The sequence below is a fragment of the Xyrauchen texanus genome, chromosome 40 (genome assembly GCF_025860055.1).
Source record: "Xyrauchen texanus isolate HMW12.3.18 chromosome 40, RBS_HiC_50CHRs, whole genome shotgun sequence".
NCBI lineage: Eukaryota > Metazoa > Chordata > Actinopteri > Cypriniformes > Catostomidae > Xyrauchen > Xyrauchen texanus.
Window position 1 is genome coordinate 21,053,115 of NC_068315.1, and position 19,152 is coordinate 21,072,266.

Consider the following 19,152-nt stretch of genomic DNA (forward strand, 5'->3'; position numbering starts at 1 on the left):
AATGTCTCTGGGCTTTGTTTGAGAAAATATAGCAAACATTGGTGTAAAGTTAGATTTATATAGCTATAGCCTATATACATATACAAGTACATATATATTTTATTTTAGGCGATTTGTTTGGTACAAAAGTTAATAACAAAGAGCTTTCTTAACAGGGTGTTTCTACAACTTAAGACACTTTCATGTCCGATGGATTGATTTTTATTAAAACTAACAGATTTCAACTTTTTTTCTTTTTGCCATATGAAGGTTGCATTAAAACTGTCTTGGATAGGCTATTTCTTACCATGCCTTTACTACTGATTTTTTGTTGTTTTTTGGCATATGCCGCTTTTAAAAAGCCTTTTTATACATTGTTTTATTCGTGTCCCAGACCCAGACTTTCAATATAAATCTATGAAAAACCATGCACTAAAAAAAAAAAAATTATAAAATATTTCTAGAAGTTCACAGTGCCAAGACTGCCAAAGTTGAAGAAACACCAAACAATTAACTGTTTTCATTAACACATTTATTAGGTATTTACAAATCAGTTTATTGACAAATGTAGTTTGCTTTTCACATGAATATAACTTAAAAACTGATATGAAAAAAAAAAATAAAAATCTCTTGTGACATGAATTTCAGAGTCAGTAAAGCAAACATTTTATTAGGAGGCATAAATAAACCAGGGGCCTCTCTGCGATCAACACCAATATAAGAAATGCACTTCCTTAATTGATTGATGATACTGTTTGTGATTCATATGTAAGTTTGCCTGAACACTGAGAATGAAATAAAAATAATTGACTTCTCATCATGGAATTACACTCTCTTTCAGATCATGTACATAACAGACAAACTTGTCAAAAGACTGAGGTCATTAATGTGGATTATTAGCATGGGATTTCACATAAAATTATCAGATTTATAAACAAACAATTTAGCTCTGGAAAAAGCATTTATAGTTTAGAACATGCTTCCTAAAAATAGCTGTAAAATGTACAGTTCAAGACAGACATATAATACAATGTTTTCATGATAAAAAGAGACAGTTTCTGACAGGTTTCGAACAGTTTAACAATTAGCACGAGGAATGAACATGCGCTGACATCCGATTTAGGCATAACGCTGGTTTACATGAACAGAACCTGTTACAAAGGCATTTGGTCTATATTAGATGGAGTGAACCATCTAAGGGCCAAAAGAAAAGACACTTTTTCAATCGCTTACATGCTTTGCATTGGCTCAGTTAAAATACAATTTACCAACACATGCATTCAGTCTGCTGTGGCATGTCTAATCAGAAAAAGAAACAACTCCTCAATATATGGTTAGGATCAATGACATCTGAATGTTACATTTGCAACAACAAAGAGGATACAGAGATAAAGCCTTGTCTCCATCAGTAAAAGTCACTCCGTATCACTTGGAAGTTACTTTTGCGGCTCATAGAGATGTTGGGGTGCCATTGTGCATAATCCAGACACCCAAAGTCAAAATGGCACCCTACTGCATAAGGCAATTCTAAGGATTGAGCAGAGGATGTGAAGCATGAATAAAAAGAGAGACAGCAGAGGAGGGGAGAGGCAAACAGCTTTTAGTACAATTTTTGTTTAATGTAATAGGCATCAAGACATAAAGAGGCAGTGCACGTAACTTGCTGTTACAGATTTTAAAGGGACGGTTGTCAAAATTCTCTATTCTCTTAAAATTGAAAAATTCTGTTATTATTATTTAGTTACCTTAATGTTGTTCCAAACCTGTATGTCTTTTCTGCAGATAACAAAAGAAGATGTTAGGTAGAATTTTAGTCTCAGTCACTATTCACTTGTCTAATATTCCTGTATTCCACAGAAGTCATACAGGTTTGGAACAATATTAGGGGGAGTGAATGATGACAGGTTTCCATTTTTAATGAACTAACCCTTTTAAGAGAAGCTAGTGTGCACACTTAAATGTCAGCACAGGTCTGTTGTTAAATTACAGCTGATCAATACTTTAAAGTTTCAGTACAAACATTACAGTATTAATGTGAATACTTCTGATACAAAATAAGCAAGGTTTCCAAAAAAGTATTCTACATGGAAATAGTACTTTTGGTCTTGCTTGCATTCACAATGAACAAAAAAGTACACTACAAAATCTAAGTGCAGTGCATGAAGCTTGCAAACAACTGCAAACTGAAGAACTGCTTAAAATAAACAATTTAATGTCTTTTAAATTAATAGTATTGGGGCCAAATGTGGATACATGCAATTGCTGAGAGAGAAAGAGAGAGAGAAAAAAGGCAATACATTTATTTCTTGGACGTGCTTTTGTTTTTTGATCTTACATATATAGACAGATTATAGTGACTGGAGTAACTTTTTTGGAATCCCTAATTTCAGCTTTAGAAATACTTGTTTCGAACAAAAAAAATGGAGCCTCAACTTAATGTCACCGTGGTTCATTTTAACCCCCTAGCTGTCCAGTATTAATATAGTGTTTAACAAATGCATTTAGAAATAAAGCAGTTCTCTCATGTTATACGTCACAAAAAGCTCAATATTTTCAGTTAGACAATGCCATGTATAAGCTGAAAATGTTTGAAGGGTGAAGGCATTTGATAGACTAGTTATCAGTCTCGCTTGAAACTTGAGATATCAATGCACGTCATGAATATGGTTCAATAATGGTTTGTGCAAATGTTAAATTAAATGTAAAAAATTATGTACATACAACAGTGTATATAAAAAAGGTTAGGGGAACAGATCAGAGAAATCTCAGCATTGGGGATTGTAAAACCCCAAAATCACAGAGAAAAGCCTAATGTAGTGAACATTAAGAATTCTCTATCTGATGAACCAACCCAGTCTCATGAAAATTCATACACATTTTATGATGTTGGCTATTTCATATGATTTTGTACAAGTTCGTTCAAATAAATTTGTACGATTTCATCACGTGCAAATGCCCGGATATCTAATGCGGAATTAAGCACGAGTTTTGCGCACGAGGCATTAAGGACATGCTTATTAATGTTATGCCCTTATTCAAACCCCTTATCTAAACCTAACCGGTCAGTAGTGTGAAACATGAGAGGAAGCTGATGTGTGACACAAGCAAATAACTGTCACGTATTAGATGGAAACGATGTCCAGCGACGTCATTGTCTGTAGTCGTACGAATTCATATGAGTGCAGTTGTACAGATATTATACGAATTAGCCAAATTTAGAAAAGTCGTATGAATTACGATTTTATCGTTGAGTGTGTAGGATGAACATATATATTTTCCAGTCAACATTGACAATTTGGTCCCAACACAATCAGTGTCAGCTCAGGTGCATAAGTGCTCTGTTCATTAGACAGAACTGTGTGTGGGCGATATACCGGTAGACATGATACACCGGTAGAAATTTGGCAACCGGTATATTTTTTGGATTATCGTCTGTATAACGGTTATGCAGAACAACCACGTGGCAAGAAATGTGCACCTCATTCTATTTAAGAAACACGTACGACACAATTTTTATTTATTATATTAAATGTTAACTATATCGTGATATAAAACTAATGATATCGTGATATAAGATTTTATTAATATCGCCCACCCCTAGACAGACCAGTCAAGAAGTTAAGATGTATTAGAAACTACAGCTACTCTTGTTATCAACATTCAACAAATCAAACAAGGCCCAACAAAGATAAAATAGGTCTACCTGTAATTTCCTTTCTAATTCTGTAAGCTAAACAAAAACAACAACATTTATCTAACTGAGAAACTACTTAAAGCTAATGTGTGTAATTTTTGTAATTCTATGTTAAAGGAATAGTTCACCTAAAAATGTAAATTCTATCATCATTTACTCATCCTCATGCCATCCCAGAGGTGTGCAACCTGGTCTCATAGAATGAACGCTACTCTATATACATTTCTGCAATCTTCCTTGAATGTGCCGCTTCTACATTTCACCGCAGTTTCCTAGTGAAATGAACACTAGAGGCGCTACAACAACAGTGTGGTTTAATCATTGTCACATAAATCATGAGTACAATTGGCGATATTGATGTTATAAAAACTTATTTTTCACTCTATTATTCTCCCCCTGCTTTGTTATGATAACAATACACTTTTACTTTATGCATGATTTGAAAAATTTACAATTTTAACACTTGTTTTACAGACACACCTAAATATACACACTTATTCCAACTCCATTAGCTTGTTTGGTAACTCACTTGATAGTGTTTTGGACTTAATTCTTGACGACCAGTTTGAGACCAGTCAAAGACGCACGAAAGTGAACATGGCATAAAAGCGACACAAATTGACGTGGTTGCTTCAGTTTATGCGTTTTCTTTTTTATTTAGAATTTGCATTTTAAAACACTATCGGTTACGGTTAGGTGTTGGTTTAGGGTAAGCATTTCTGTTTTGTTAAACTCATTTATTTTTTCGGACACTATTGGTTAGGTTTAAGGTTATGGAGGTACGCTTTACTTATTAAAACCTCCATCTAAAATTTACCTGAAAAACCTCATCTGATTACAACCTCATTTCGCTCGGTTTTAGTTTTTTTGGTGATTCGCATTCTTCGTGCATATCGCCACCTATTGGTCAGGGCTGATCAAAGGTGAGATAGTAAAAAAGGACTTAAATATTGATCCGTTTCTCACCCACATATCATATCGCTTCTGAAGGCATGGATTATACCACTGGAGTTTTATGGATTATTTTTATGCTGCCTTAATTTGCTTTTAGGACTTAAAAAAAATTGGTACCTATTCACTTGCATTGTGAGGACCTGCAGAGCTGAAATATTTATGTTTTGCAGAAGAAAGAAAGTCATTCACATCTGGGATTGCATGAGGGCAAGTAAACAATGAGAACATTACAATTTTTGGGTGACATTTTTGGGCCAAACTAATTTGTTTAGGAGGGGAAGGTTGTGGAAATACATACATGCATTTTTTTTATTTTTATACAGCAGACTGTACCGCAAATATACATGAAACTCACCACCAGACCCTTTTCATATATTAAGATTATTTGCATAAAGCTAACAAAAGGACACAGGCATTATAATTAGTATCCTAAATCATCTTCCCCTCAAATCATCAGTACACAGGTCTTGGCAAAGGAGAAGCTATGCTGTATTTACAGCAGCGGTGTGAGGCACAGTTAGCATGAGGTGCGGCTCATCAGACACTGAAAACAGTGCTCTGTTACTGTGGCACCTCCTCTTGGTCACCTGCTCTGGTCAGGAGTATGGAAATAGGTCAGCGCTGGAAGGGTGAGGGTATCAATGATTTCATGGGAAATGAAAACTTGGTCACATTATCAGTGGCTTTTCCTTATTAGGGGATGTGGCTTTCCTGAAATCTTACAGCAGCTTCTGGGTTGAAGGTTAGGATGTCTTCTGCATCTTAGAATTCTTCAGTCATCTTTAGTAGCTCTAGGAAGGCACCAACAGCTCCAAAATAACCCTGCAGTAGAGCAGAATTGCAGCAATTACATGCACAATAATATAATATGACAATTGATAACTATCAACAGTCTGCTCATTTTCAAAACAAGACAATGCAAGAAAACACGACTTTTACACAACATTTGAAATTTTAGTATATATTTTTCTAAAAATCTTTGTTTGTGTTCAACAGAAGAAAGAAAGTCACACACATCTGGGCTAGCTTAAGGGTGAGTAAATGATTTTTGGGTGAACTATTTTTTTAATGTCAAAAAACATTTTCTACTCCATAAAAGTTAATGAGAAATTATTATGCTATTACAATATTACACAGTTTAGTGGTTACTTGCATTTAATTATCTTGCACTCATTTTCCCCATTATCTAGAGATATACAGACAGCATATGAGTTGGACTTTGCTTATTCAATTTCAAACAATATTTCCTCAAATATAGAAAACAGAAATCCACATCTAGGCACTCTTGTGGGGTTTTAAGTTAAAAAGCCTTTATTGTGAGGGCTACATATTATAAAAAAGCACCAACACGTATCGGCCCAAACAGGCCTCCATCAAGGTGTCACAAAATGAAAGACACAGGAAGTGACTTAATAGTCTTCCCATAGTGCTCGAAGCATATCACAATAAAGGCTTTTTAATTTAAAACCCCACAAGAGTGCCTAGATGTGGATTTTTGTTTTCACTACTTGTTTTTTACTTCTTACCCCTAATCTGGAGCACATGTGGAATTGTTTGAGTACCAGATGCACTCGTGGACATTTCTTTCTTCTTCAATATTTCCTCAAAATTGACAATATTTGAAAACAGAAATCCACATTAGCTATTGACAAGTCTGTGATAGACTTTGGAACTGACACAAGGGGGAGCTAACGCTTCTGTTAATCAGCAAAGCGAGTAAGTTTATTAACTGATGCTTGCTGATAAATAGGCCTCAGGTATATGAGAATGCTGTTGAAAACTGGGAACTATTAGATGCCAAACATAAGTGCAAGAGGCTCTAGCATTGATCAGAAACATGAAATGGTAAAAGAAGAAAATAGGCTTACTTCATGTTCTAAGAAAAGGGCTTTCAGTTGTCCGTCAGACCAAAAGTCCATGGCATACGCTAGCAGCTTAGTTGATACGGTGTTGATTCGAAGGAAATTCCCAACAAAAACCACTCTATCAATTTTCTGAAAGTAATTCAATAAAAGCAAACAATCAAAATAAATAGTAATATTGTTGTATTCCAAATTTGTTAAATTAATTATGATTGCTACATTTTTCAAATCATCTGCTTTAATAAAAGTGCAGGAAAACCCCCCACTGAACATATGAATGAAGTTTCTATAATAAGAAAACATGCAAGATTAAACAAGTTTATTAATCAAATTCTGTGACAGAGTCCAAATTGCAGCTGTTCAGTGTGCTTTGATAGCCCTGTACAATGCTGCTTGATCTCCATGCCACAAGGCAACACTGTAAAGAAGCTCAGAGCACACAGAGTTCATCCCCATCATTGTCACCATGGACTTAATGGTCTCGATATTGTTTGTTCAAAAGGGTCGTAGGCACTAAATATAATGTGTGCAAGATTCTATTTAATTTTAAGCTAGTAATGTGGCTAGAAATACAGATTCAAAAACTGCAGCTTGTGATAAATTAGCTTTTTTGTTAAGAGTTATGCAAGAATTGTCAAACCTCATTCACTGCGCACATGCGTGCGATGGAGCCAATGTTGTTTGTGATGGTAACAAGAGTGGCCCTAGCCAGGTCCTCTTTACTTATACTGTCACGTTTCTCCTTGCACATCATGTGACAAAAACTAAAAGATTCAAAATAAAGGAAAAATATCTTTAATTGGTTTTCTCTATCACAAACATTATCATTTTTACACACTAATGCTAGCAAATCTGTCTGTACCTTGATGCAACAGCAGAGCCTTGGAGGCCGAAGCGTTCATAATCTCCACCATAAATGTCTTTCACTAGTTTGTCCACGTTTGTGCTGTCCCCTTTAGCTGCCATCTCTAAGGCCTCCTCAAACGTCTCACAACCAGTCAGCAAACAGCACAGGCCTAGAAACGTACCACCTCCTAGACTGAAGAACAACCGATGGAACAAATCAATGTTCACTGTATAGGCGGATCTTTTGTGACGTCATTGTTTATGTTTGTCGCGTTGCATCATGGGAATCGTGTGGCAGGAAACACCGCTAGATACCTGTAATTTGATTGTTTTGCACGTTTGGAGGAGGATTTAGAGAAGAGGATGGTTCACTCTTGCTGTGTGGTCGATTGTACGGCTCATTGGGGCCCTGATAAAAAGTTTTTTCGAATTCCCTCCGAAAAGGATCGCGAAAACGAAAGAAATGGTTGTGTGCAATTACATTCTGTAGCTGTGCTTTGATAACAGCAAGCCTCACTAGTACATGCAGCATTTGTAAGTCCTATCCTGACAGCTGCTTCTACTTTAAACATTAAAGCTGCTACATGACTGCATGTTTCTCCAAGACTGGATTTGAAAGAAGGAGAAACGTGTAAGCTGTGATATACAATTTTTCACCATAGTACAGACGCCATTGAAAGTCTCACACTGAACACAATTGAATTGGTACAACAGTCACTACATTTTCAATAAATAAATAAGAACACTGATCAATGAAGACTTACCCGGCTTTGCAGTCGCAGTGAGCAGTGATTATTTCGCCGTTCTCTTTGGCGATCACCCACGGGAGATCGCGAATCACGCTGTGACTCTGCTTGGCCAGGTCTAACCTCTGCTTTTAGCACGATCACTGCTTTCTGTTTGGCAGAAAAGATCGGCCTAACTTTTCGAGAAACAAAATAATCATAGGCCTCCAGACTTTTGAAAGCCTTTAATCTTTCATGAGTGAAGGGTCCAGGGGTTTCTATTAAATAAGAATAAATGTCTCCCCAGCAGATTGGTGGCCAAGACACGGGCGAGTCGGACCAACGTTTTTTGTCATCCCAGATCTCATATGGGCTTTGAATAACTTCGATTTTGTCACCAATACAAATTTTGAGCTTCTCTCCAAACCTCCTCCGGTCTTCAGATGTTAAAGTGCTTTTATATTGTGGTCTCTTGAAAGTGCTCGTCGCGTCTTTACAGCCCGCCATACTGTTTGTTTTGTTGCCACACAACCACTCGCGCATGCGTACAAAGATGTCAACAAAGATCCTCCTATTTAAAGTACAGTATTTAAAGGCATTTTGCTCTGTAAGGTGTAAGTGGTTGTCTTTTCATCGGACTGGGAGGGGTTGTGACACCCCTTAGACCCCGGCCATGCAGTGAAATACTGCAGATATTGATGGGTTTCATATGACAAATGACTTATAGTAGTAGCTTTGGATAAAAGTGTCAGTTAAATGAATACATGTTTACCGTTATGTATTAAAAAAATCACTAAAACAGAGTTACCATTTTTTACTTTCATGACTTCACTTTTAAAGGGTCAGTTGAAGATTTACAAAAGATTTAAATTCTCTCATCATTTACTCACCCTTATGCCATCCCAAATGTGAATGAATTTCTTCGATCTGCTGAACACAAATGAAGATTTTTAGAAAAAGGTCCATACAATGCAAGTGAACGGGTGCCAAAATATTGACGCTCCGAAAATTACATAAGTCAGCATTAAAGTAATCCATAAGACTCCAGTGGTTAAATCAATGTCTTCAGAAGCGATATGATAGGTATGAGTGAGAAACAGATCAATATTCAAGTCCTTTGGACTTAAAATTCTCCTCCCTACTCTGTTAATTTCCACTAACTTTCCCTTTCTTCTTCTTGTGTTTTTGGTGATTCACATTGTTTGTGCATATCACCCCCTCCTGGACAGGGAGAAGAATATGTAGCAAAAAACAAAAAACTTAAATATTGATATTTTTCTCATCCACACCTATCATATTACTTCTGAAGCTGACACCTTTATGCGCTTTTTGGAGCATAAAAAATTTGGCACTCATTCATTTGCATTGTATGGACCAACAGAGCTGAAATATTCAAAAAATCTAAATCTTTGTTCTGCAGAAGAAAGTAAGCCATACACATCTGGGATCGCATGAGGGTGAGTAACTGATGAGTGAATTTTCATTTTTGTGTTTTTGCAACTATGAATTTAAAAACGACCTACATTATAAGTTATTAACACTGTTATACAGTTAGCCTACAATTTAGTGCACACGTGTCCCCAAACGTTTTTGATGGATGCGAGCACACAGGCTTGTTTGCTGTCAAATGGGCTTCATTTGCGCATTTACATTCGTGTTTTAGGCCTGTAATAAGCCAAACTCTTGAACAATCCTTTAAGGAAACTACAGCATAGGACTAAAGGCCAAACAACAATGCAGAAATTCAAAAGTGATTTGCGGGCCAGATTTAAAGATATACCTTTCCCATTTACAGATTTAAAGAATTTCACAGGCTGAATTTGGCTCATGGGGTGGTAGTTTGGGAACTCTGGAATAAAGTTAACTGAGGTACTTCTGTTTGTTTAGTTACAATCAAAAGAGGAAGAGGGCATTTACCTGGTGCCCGTGACCCGCTTGTAATCGTCCTTGGAATAGACGGCCAGGATGCTAACCCCCGAGCCAATGTTTACCAGCAACATGGGGAAGGGGTTCTCCAGGCTACATGGGCTCTTGACACAGTTTTCAGGATCAGAGGGGTTTTGGAAAAAATAACAATTAGGGTGGCCATTGAACCCAACTGAGTCAATGTACAGCAGACCTTGAATAAGACAGTCCAATTCATCCAGCTTCTGCAGCTCCAGACCAGCCACCTGGGAGAGGAAGTAAATACACAATCAGAACGGTGAGAGACCGGAGAGTCATATCAAACATTGTCATTATCTAACAGGAATTAGATAAGTGATAGTAAGATAGCGAATCATTATGTCAGCAAAACACTAGCATGCCACGGATCAACAAGTATTTTCATGAAACAATATTTAATCTGTTAAAGGTGGAGTGTCTAATTTTAATCCAATAGACTTTTTGTGAAATTCAGCTAATATATCTTCACGGTCCGCTAGCTGCCCGTTCTTTGAGTGCGCTCAAAAAAGGTCAGGTGATTGTACATAGCCCTGGCTCTGTAAATGGGAAAATAAACAAAGTGGAACGGACCGATCCACACAAAACTGTTGCAATCACACAGCATTGGCAATGTGCATTAATTTATGTGGTGGAGATTCTGAAGGAGCACTGAAGGGAGGGAGGGGTGTGTTTGTTCAGTCTGTTGAGTTCAAATATCAAAAGTCTTTCTAAGGAATTGCTTACTTCACCTTTAACATGAAAACCAGTTGAACCTTAACAATGACAATGTTATCGGACAAGTCGATTCCTCTGCAACGCTTTCTGTCCAGTATGTTTATGTTATAGTGGTCTTGTTTATTATGATGTTAACCGTTATCATCTTTTATTTAGAATGGCCTATTTGTTCATAGGGAATCTGAGAGTGCGAAAGGGCATGATGAGTTTGAGGGTTTTTGGCAAAGGTTGTTTGAAAACATACTTTATTTTTGTAATTCTGTTTAGTGCCACTAGTAGCGCAGAAATGACACACTACACCTTAAAATGGTAAAACCCAATATTCAGGGTTTCCTACAACTTTTGACCAATGAATTTCCATGGCCTTTACAGTCATTTGTGATTACTGGATATGTATTTTAAATCATTTTGATTCAAACCAATTCGTTTAGACCATTTGCTAACCATTTCAACCAAATCATTGAAAAGAATTAAAAAATTAGACATCACTACAGCTTGTGAGCCATTTTTACTCTAAATAAGCTCTAAACAAGAGCAATATATAGCCAAAGAAGTATTTTAGATTACAGCTAAATACAATAAGTATATTAATTTTGGAATTTTAGGACTTCTAATGATCTTATTTATTTCAATGACAATTCCAGGACTAATTAAGAAAACCTAATTATTATGTTCCCATTCCTCAGTTGAGCACGTACCGTTCTGAAATCATCCTCAAACTTGTATGCGCCTCCACCGGTGGCACACAGCGTGGTGTGCAAGCTGGAGAAATTCTTGTCTCGGCCCATTTGAATGAAGCGGTGCATGTCTTGAGTGGGGAAGCGGATGAAATGCAGGTTGCCTTTGCGGTCACACATGGTGAGATTTTTCAACTCCAGGTGCACATCACGGATACCTGTGTTGCCATAGGCCACGTTGGAGGTCAGGTAGCGGCGAATACTCTTCAGGCTCTCGACTTCCTCCTGTTCTTCTTCGGCTGTGATGTCCTTGGGTTCAAAATAAACCAGCTTTACCAGGGTTCCTCCGATATCCATCCCAAACCACGGAAAGGCTGCAAAACACATACATTTTTAGAAACAGAAATATGTTCTATTCTTACATAACCTGTCTTTCTTTACTGTATCAATGAATGTGAGTGACATAACTCTTTACAAAACTAAACTAAATAATGCAGGTGGTGTTGCAATCTTTATAAATGCAATCCCTAAATGGCATTTTTTTTTTTTTACAAGACATCACCTGATATTGAGGGTAACAAATATATTAATGAATACTTGTCTGATTACAAATGACTATGATTGCTGTGGTAGAGGAGAAAATGTCAGAGCATTTTGGTCTTTTCACAGCAGCTTGTGAGGCATTTTGTTGCTATGGTAACAGTGGTTTTGAAGAGAATGCATGGAGATTCAGAGAAACAGCCGGTCTTCCGAATAGAAGTGAAACATCAATTGCACACAAAACGTCTAGCAAAAATACCTCTAAATACAAATATGTCTTACAAAAGTCTAACCTTAATCACAAAAGTGTTTTTCTCATAGAAATCTTAGATCAGGGAATAGCTTTGCAGTGTATGAGAGAAAACAGTTTCCAAGGCTATTGATTAGTTAAGAGAGCATGTGTTTGGGGGCCTGGGTAGCTCAGCGAATATTGATGCTGACTACCACCCCTGGAGTCGCAAGTGCTGAGTGACTCCAGCCAGGTCTGCTAAGCAACCAAATTGGCCTGGTTGCTAGTGAGGGTGGAGTCAAACGGGATAGCCTCCTTGTGGTCGCGACAAGTGGTTCTCGCTCTCAATGGGGCACGTGGTAAGCCGTGTGTGGATTGCGGAGAGTATCATGAGCCTCCACATGCTGTGAGTCTCAGCGGTATCATGCACAATGAGCCACGTGATAAGATGCGCAGACTGGCGGTCTCAGAAGCGGAGGCAACTGAGACTTGTCCTCCACCACCCGGATTGAGGTGAGAAACTGCGCCACTACGAAGACCTACTAAGTAGTGGGAATTGGGCATTCCAAATTGGGGAGAAAAGGGGATAAATAACAAAAACAAAAAAACATGTGCATCAACCAATGATGATAATGTAGCTGACAGTAGTGCACGTAGGTGAAAGGTGTGTGTATTCCTTGATATGAGGCTCAGCCACCATGAACAGAGTGACAATAAAGCAGTTGATGGACAAAAAGTAAAGTCACACCAGTTTATATCTAAATAAAGAAACTCCACAAGTATTAAAGCAATGCAATATAAATTATTTTATTGCTAAAAACAATATTGATCATCAACCTGTAACTTTCTTAGCTGTTTTACATTCCAGTTAGAAATACAAGAATCACACTGAAATGTGCAATTACTGATACTGCAAATACTTGATGAGAGGGTGGATAAAAGCAACAGTTGTAGAGCAATTAGCAATAATACAGAAAACTCAAAAACCCGAATCACAAATATGTGTACATCTTAAAATGAATAGTTTACTATCCTGAAAAAGAAGTTAACTGACTTTTTCCACAATTAGCTTCATACTTTCAGGTAAGACAGGCAGGAAGTGAAACCGAGCCAGGCGATATAACAAAACGTCTCATTCAAATCTTAAGTTTAGTGTGTGCCTCCGTCAGAAGAATACATGCGTTTATGCCACTTGGGTGGTGTTGACTTTTTAGGTTTATTCTATGTTGATTCTACAAGAACTGTACAGTATGTTCGTTCATAATGAGCGATTTTGCCACCCCTTTGTGTGCTTCATCCCGCTCATTGGTTGAGCAAGCTTGTCCATCATATCTGGCGTGCTTTGGCCACCCCCTTAAGTCAGATCTGGCCAATGAAATCCTCACAACAAACAGCACATTGATTTCACGACACCAAACAGCCCCGTTTTTCAAATCAAATTAACCTCTTAATACAGGCAATTTTGAAACGTGAGCATAGACTTGATGCGTTTGACCGTCTTCTTTCCTAAAGAGCCATACTTATTTTTTCTTAAAATTGTGAAGAGTGGTTAAATAAAACTAAAAAGTAGTACAAAATTTGGGGGGGGGTTCGCTACTTCCGGGACGTGACACTAAAAATCTCACATTTGTCGTTCTTGGTAGAAATATGAAAAATGAATTAATTCGGGGAAAAAGGTTCTTGACTCGCAATAAACACTTATTCAGAACAGTCATATTAAATTAAAATGGACATTTAACGTAAAGCCGGATAACCTTTAATATATGATGTCGAATGCGTCCATTTTTATATATCCGGCTATGGTTGTTCTTCAGTGTTCCCCCAAGATATGAACGACTGTTACAGAAAAAAAAAAAAAAGCGAAAGATTTATGCTCTGGAATCTATTATCTACCTAAATTATGGTTCTTTTAAATAAACAACACGTCGAACAATTTCACGCAATAGTGTGTTAATTGTATTTGTTCTTTAAAGTTACAATTAAAGACATTAATTAAACGATGAAAGCTCGACTTACGCGGTCTGTTCTTCTTTCCCGAATCCACGCGTCTTCTGAGTCTGCAGCGCTTCGCAGGCGACCCATTGTTGTGTACATGATCCTGATGAAGATGGTGGAAATTTTCAATACCATTATGGCCACCGCTACTGTTACAGCCGCTGTCAGTACCACCCAGACCACCTCCAGAAATACAGTCCCCGTTACCGGACGGTGGACTGCAAAATCCGTTTACTAAACCATTAGTATAATGCGTCGTTCCGTTTTCATCGGATGTTTCAACATTTTCCATTATTTACGCAGTGCTAAATATGAGCGCAAAAGAAAGAATGGTGCGTTTACGACTCTGTTTTCCTATCGACGTCTCGAAGGCGCTAATAAAATATACAATCGTCGTTTTGCCTAATTCTACATCAATGCTGATGGGCTGTGTCGAGATGAAGACAACGAGTCTTATCCGAGGTCACTGTCGGTCATTTCTTCTTTACACGCTCTGGCTGTTTCCGAGTCAAACAGCCGGTATAATGCGACGTCATTAAGGAAAATGCCTCCGCTTACTTTGCTGAAACGTCATGTTTCAGAGCCGCCTGCTTCAGCGCTGCACTACTCACTATTAGGCCTACTGCATCCTACAGGTCTGCAAATATCACAGAGTGGTTGCTTTACATTAAGAAGCTTAATTAAGTTGCCTTAATTAATGTTACACCATATGCCAAGATAATCTTGTTTAAATGTCCCTGGTCTGAGACATGCCTACCATTTGTTCCTAGGAGTTCTTTAATGGTATGGCTATATATATGTACCTGGATTAACAAACAGGCATAATAAGACATGGAAAGAGATAGAAATGTATTCTTTGCTGATTTGAAATAATCTAATCGTCCAGGTCACGAGCAAGATAAAATATCCATACACAAAATTGCATGAAGACAGCACAGTAAAAGGCTACAACACCACACACAGCTTTCAAATTAATGTAATAATTCTGTAAGCATTTAAATCAGGGCTGTAACCACAATATACTTTGAGGGGGACAAATCCCCCACAATAATTTATATCCTTGTTGCTGTTCTGCTGTAGTCCATTTTGCACCACTGTCTAATTGTCACTAACTTGTTGCATGAATAACATAATGGTTTAAAAAAGTAAAATTTGTACCATGCTCAGCAGTCTAAAACCACTTGTCAATGTCATTTGAGATCAAATCGATGAAGGCAGGACTTAAATTTAAGAAGCTAAGCAGGGACCTCCTTGATTATTTTGAATTGAAAATATGTCATGTACAGTACGTGATTCAGATGTCATTCATAACTGTGAATTTGAAAACATTAACGGAGCAGTTTTCAGTGAATAAGGCTTAAGACAAAGAGCACATTTGTGTATATTGTAAAGGAATTGAATGAATGTAGTAATTTGGCAAGCTTTTGAAGGAGCTTTTTAGAAAATTCACTTGACATTGTCTAAGAAAATTATATAAATTATATAAATTAAATATCCATTCCTGTTTTTAAATCACGCCTGAAGACGTATCTGTATTCCTTGGCTTTTACATGAATGTTTATCGTAGACTATATGGGTAATTTCTTGTTTTGTGTTATTTTTCAAATTAGTCTTTTATTCCTCTGTGCCCTGGTATTGTTTCATTTGCATATGTAAAGCACTTTGGTATACACTAGTCTTCTTAAATGTGCTATATAAATAAATTGACCTTCACCTTGACCTATCAATAAAAAAACTAAGTAGAGTGTTATCACAGTCAGATCAGAAATAGAACAAGGTAAGACTTTTGAATTGTGACTTCTATTGTGCTTTTAGATTTTGGCAAGGACAGTGTAATATCTTAATGCAAATATTATTAGGTAATCATTTAAAATCAATTTAAGATTTTCTAAATAATTTCTTTATGTCTTTAATTAATTCTGAATTTTGTGCAGCATCTCCTAAGGGCCCTCTTTTAAAAGAGACCATGTTATTTTGAGTACATCCTTGTCAGGTCTGTGCTCAAAAAATAGCACTATTAAAGGTTCAGTTCAGTATAAAGACATCATAACAGTAGTCCATATGTCAAGTACACTTTATTCCAAGCTTTCTGGGGCCAGACAACAGCTATCTGTTGTATGGACTAATTTTATGGCATTTTTATAATATTTTTTTTCTCTTTTGACTTTGACAGCAGTGATAAATATGAAGTGTTTTGTATGTAAAAGATCAGTGTTAGGATTCTTGAAGACAATATTGTGTTAAGATTCTACTGGGGGTAATAAAACACAATGAGGGACAACTTGAGGGCAGTAAATCATTTTGTGTATTTTCTTTTTACTAGCCAGCTGACACAGTCATGTCATTTTACAGATACATCACTGTATTATGTAAATTAGTATATTATACTCTGTACAAGATATTCACTTTTCTTTGAGACAGCACAAAAAAGAAAGAAAAGATGACTGAAACAGGTAAATTGCTAGCAATGCAGACAGTGTTTATACCGAAAATACTAGAAAAGGTAGTGTCCTCCCAACTATGTTTATTTCTACAGAGAAATAGTCTACGTATATGAACAATTTCAGTCAGGATTTAGGCCCCATCACAGTACAGAGGCTGCACTTATCAGAGGTACAAATAACTTGCTCTTATCATCTGATCACGGCTGCATTTCTCTTCTAGTGCTTTTAGATCGTAAGCTGCCTTCGACACGATAGATCACAACATTTTCTTGAATAGGCTTGAGAATTATGTAGGCATTAGTGGACTTGCATTAGCACAGTTTAGGTAATATTTATCAGACCGCTACCATTTTTTCTATGTAAATGAGGAATTGTCAAACCAAACAAAAGTTATGTATGGAGTGCAACAGGGATCAGTTTTAGGGCCTCTGCTTTTCTCCATGTATACGCTTCCCCTGGGAGATATTATCAGGAATCGTGGAATAAGTTTCCACTGTTATGCTGACGATTCACAACTTTATATTTCTTCAAATTCTTGACAAAATTTCACAATTCTCCAAATTAGCAGAGTATATCAATGAAATAAAAGATTGGATGGCCAGAAATTTCCTTCTACTCAATTCCGACAAAACACCTCTAAAAATAAGCCACTACAATATAATTTGACTCACGATGGACTTTTACATCATCTTCAACAGCAAAGAACTTAGGTGTCATATTTGTACCGATCAGTCCTTTGAAAATCAAATTACAAATGTTTGTAGAACAGCATTCTTCCACCTAAGAAATATTGCTAAATTACAGTACATGCTTTCTGTTGCAGATGTTGAGAAACTAATTCATGCATTCATGACCTCAAGACTAGATTATTGTAATGCATTACTGGGAGGATGTCCAGCAAGATCAGTAACTAAACTTCAGTTGGTTCAAAATGCAGCAGCCAGAGTGCTAACAACAACCAAGAAATATGATCATATTAGCCCCATTTTGTCATCATTACATTGACTTCCTGTTAAATTTCACATTCATTTTAAAATAATGTTAACTACGTACAAAGCTTTGAATGGTCTAACTCCGCAGTACTTAAGTGACGTTCTAACACACTATATTCCATCACGTTCATTACGATCACAAAATTCTGGCCTGTTAATTATTCCTAAAATATCAAAATCCACAAAAGGAGGTAGATCCTTTTCATATTTGGCTCCTAAACTATGAAATAGTCTCCCTAACACTGTTCGAGATGCAGACACACTCACTCAGTTTAAGTCTAGACTACAGAGTCATCTATTTATCCAGGCATACACCTCATTTATCCTCCAACCCACAATTAGGCTGCTTTAGTTAGGTCTGCCGGAGCCAGAAACATTGATCGTGATCTATAACTCTGGAATAAATTGAATGGCAACTATATTAATATTTATTTTATTTGTTTCCCTGTCTCAACCTCGGGACTCCTGTCCTGAGGTCACCAGAACCGGCTGGATCCAGCACCATTCCAGCTTCGTGTTGGACTCCACTGCAACGTGTCGCTGTGTGATGATGACTAATAGCATTCGGTGCCAGCCAAACATCACTTCAGTCTATTACGATGGACTTCAGAGGATGAGCTAATGCCAACTCCATCCATAAGACATGGGATACTTCATATGCCATTGCCTGATCATTTGACCTAGGACAGACCCCACCACAAATACTGTCCAGGTTGAACTGCGATGCACCTCACTGATCTCTGCCTGCATTTGATGGACTATTGATGGACTATTCACTACACTATTATAATGAAATACATAAACCATCAATTAATTGGCAACAAAACCCTTCATCAGCCATCTAACAAAAGACAATTGCATCTATGTGAACTTCTGCAGTTAATCCAGGATGAACTTCAAAGACATTAGTCATTAATCTTACAGTTCATACAAAATCTTCGTACACTGACATAGTGAAATAATTTTAAACCATGACTTGCACTATACATAAGTAATATTAGCATTACATTCATGATGTTATCAGAGGGGACTGGCCCCCACAGTGAGTCTGGTTTCTCCCAAGAGTATTTGTCTCCATTAATCAACATCTTATGGAGTTTTGTGTTCCTTGCCACAGTCGCGTTCAGCTTGCTCTCTGGGGTTCTAAATACAATTATTATTTAATTACATATTTTTAAACACGATTCACAATCATATTTTATCAAACTTCATAATTATGACTCTTAAGACCTTATAGATATTACAGTTTCATTTTCAGTTAATGCATAATTTTCTGTAAAGCTGCTTTGAAACTATGTGTGTTGTGAAAAGTGCTATACAAATACACATTTTTGACTTGACTTGAGTGCTTGTCTTTGTACTGTACTTGTACTTTAAAAATACATGTATCTTTTAAAACTAAAACTGTATGCCTTTTTATATGCTATGGGGAACTCTAGCTTTTAGTTTCCTTTTCTCATAACATGAGTTGTTAAACTAAAACTATTAATGCTAGCAAATCTTCCTCTGCATGTTGTGCTGTAAGCTCCAAAAGCCAGTACAATTGAACTTCACTGA

The 19,152-nt window shown here is 36.9% G+C and overlaps 1 protein-coding gene across 2 annotated transcripts; it reads right to left on the minus strand.

Annotated features, from left to right (window-relative positions):
- Positions 1 to 501: 501 nt before the first annotated feature.
- LOC127633662 (pantothenate kinase 3-like) lies at positions 502 to 14,651 on the minus strand. Of its 2 annotated transcripts, XM_052112900.1 has the most exons (8): positions 14,181 to 14,651; positions 11,417 to 11,769; positions 9,978 to 10,231; positions 7,352 to 7,528; positions 7,130 to 7,253; positions 6,496 to 6,621; positions 5,351 to 5,449; positions 502 to 1,506 (listed from the first exon to the last, which is right to left on the minus strand). In XM_052112900.1, exons 1-7 carry the CDS (start codon positions 14,449 to 14,451, stop codon positions 5,390 to 5,392), a joined length of 1,365 nt encoding a protein of 454 aa, XP_051968860.1. In that variant the 5' UTR covers positions 14,452 to 14,651; the 3' UTR covers positions 502 to 1,506; positions 5,351 to 5,389. The 2 variants fall into 2 exon arrangements, with proteins under 2 accessions (XP_051968860.1, XP_051968859.1); XM_052112899.1 differs by having other exon boundaries at positions 502 to 5,449.
- Between the last annotated feature and the right edge of the window lie 4,501 nt (positions 14,652 to 19,152).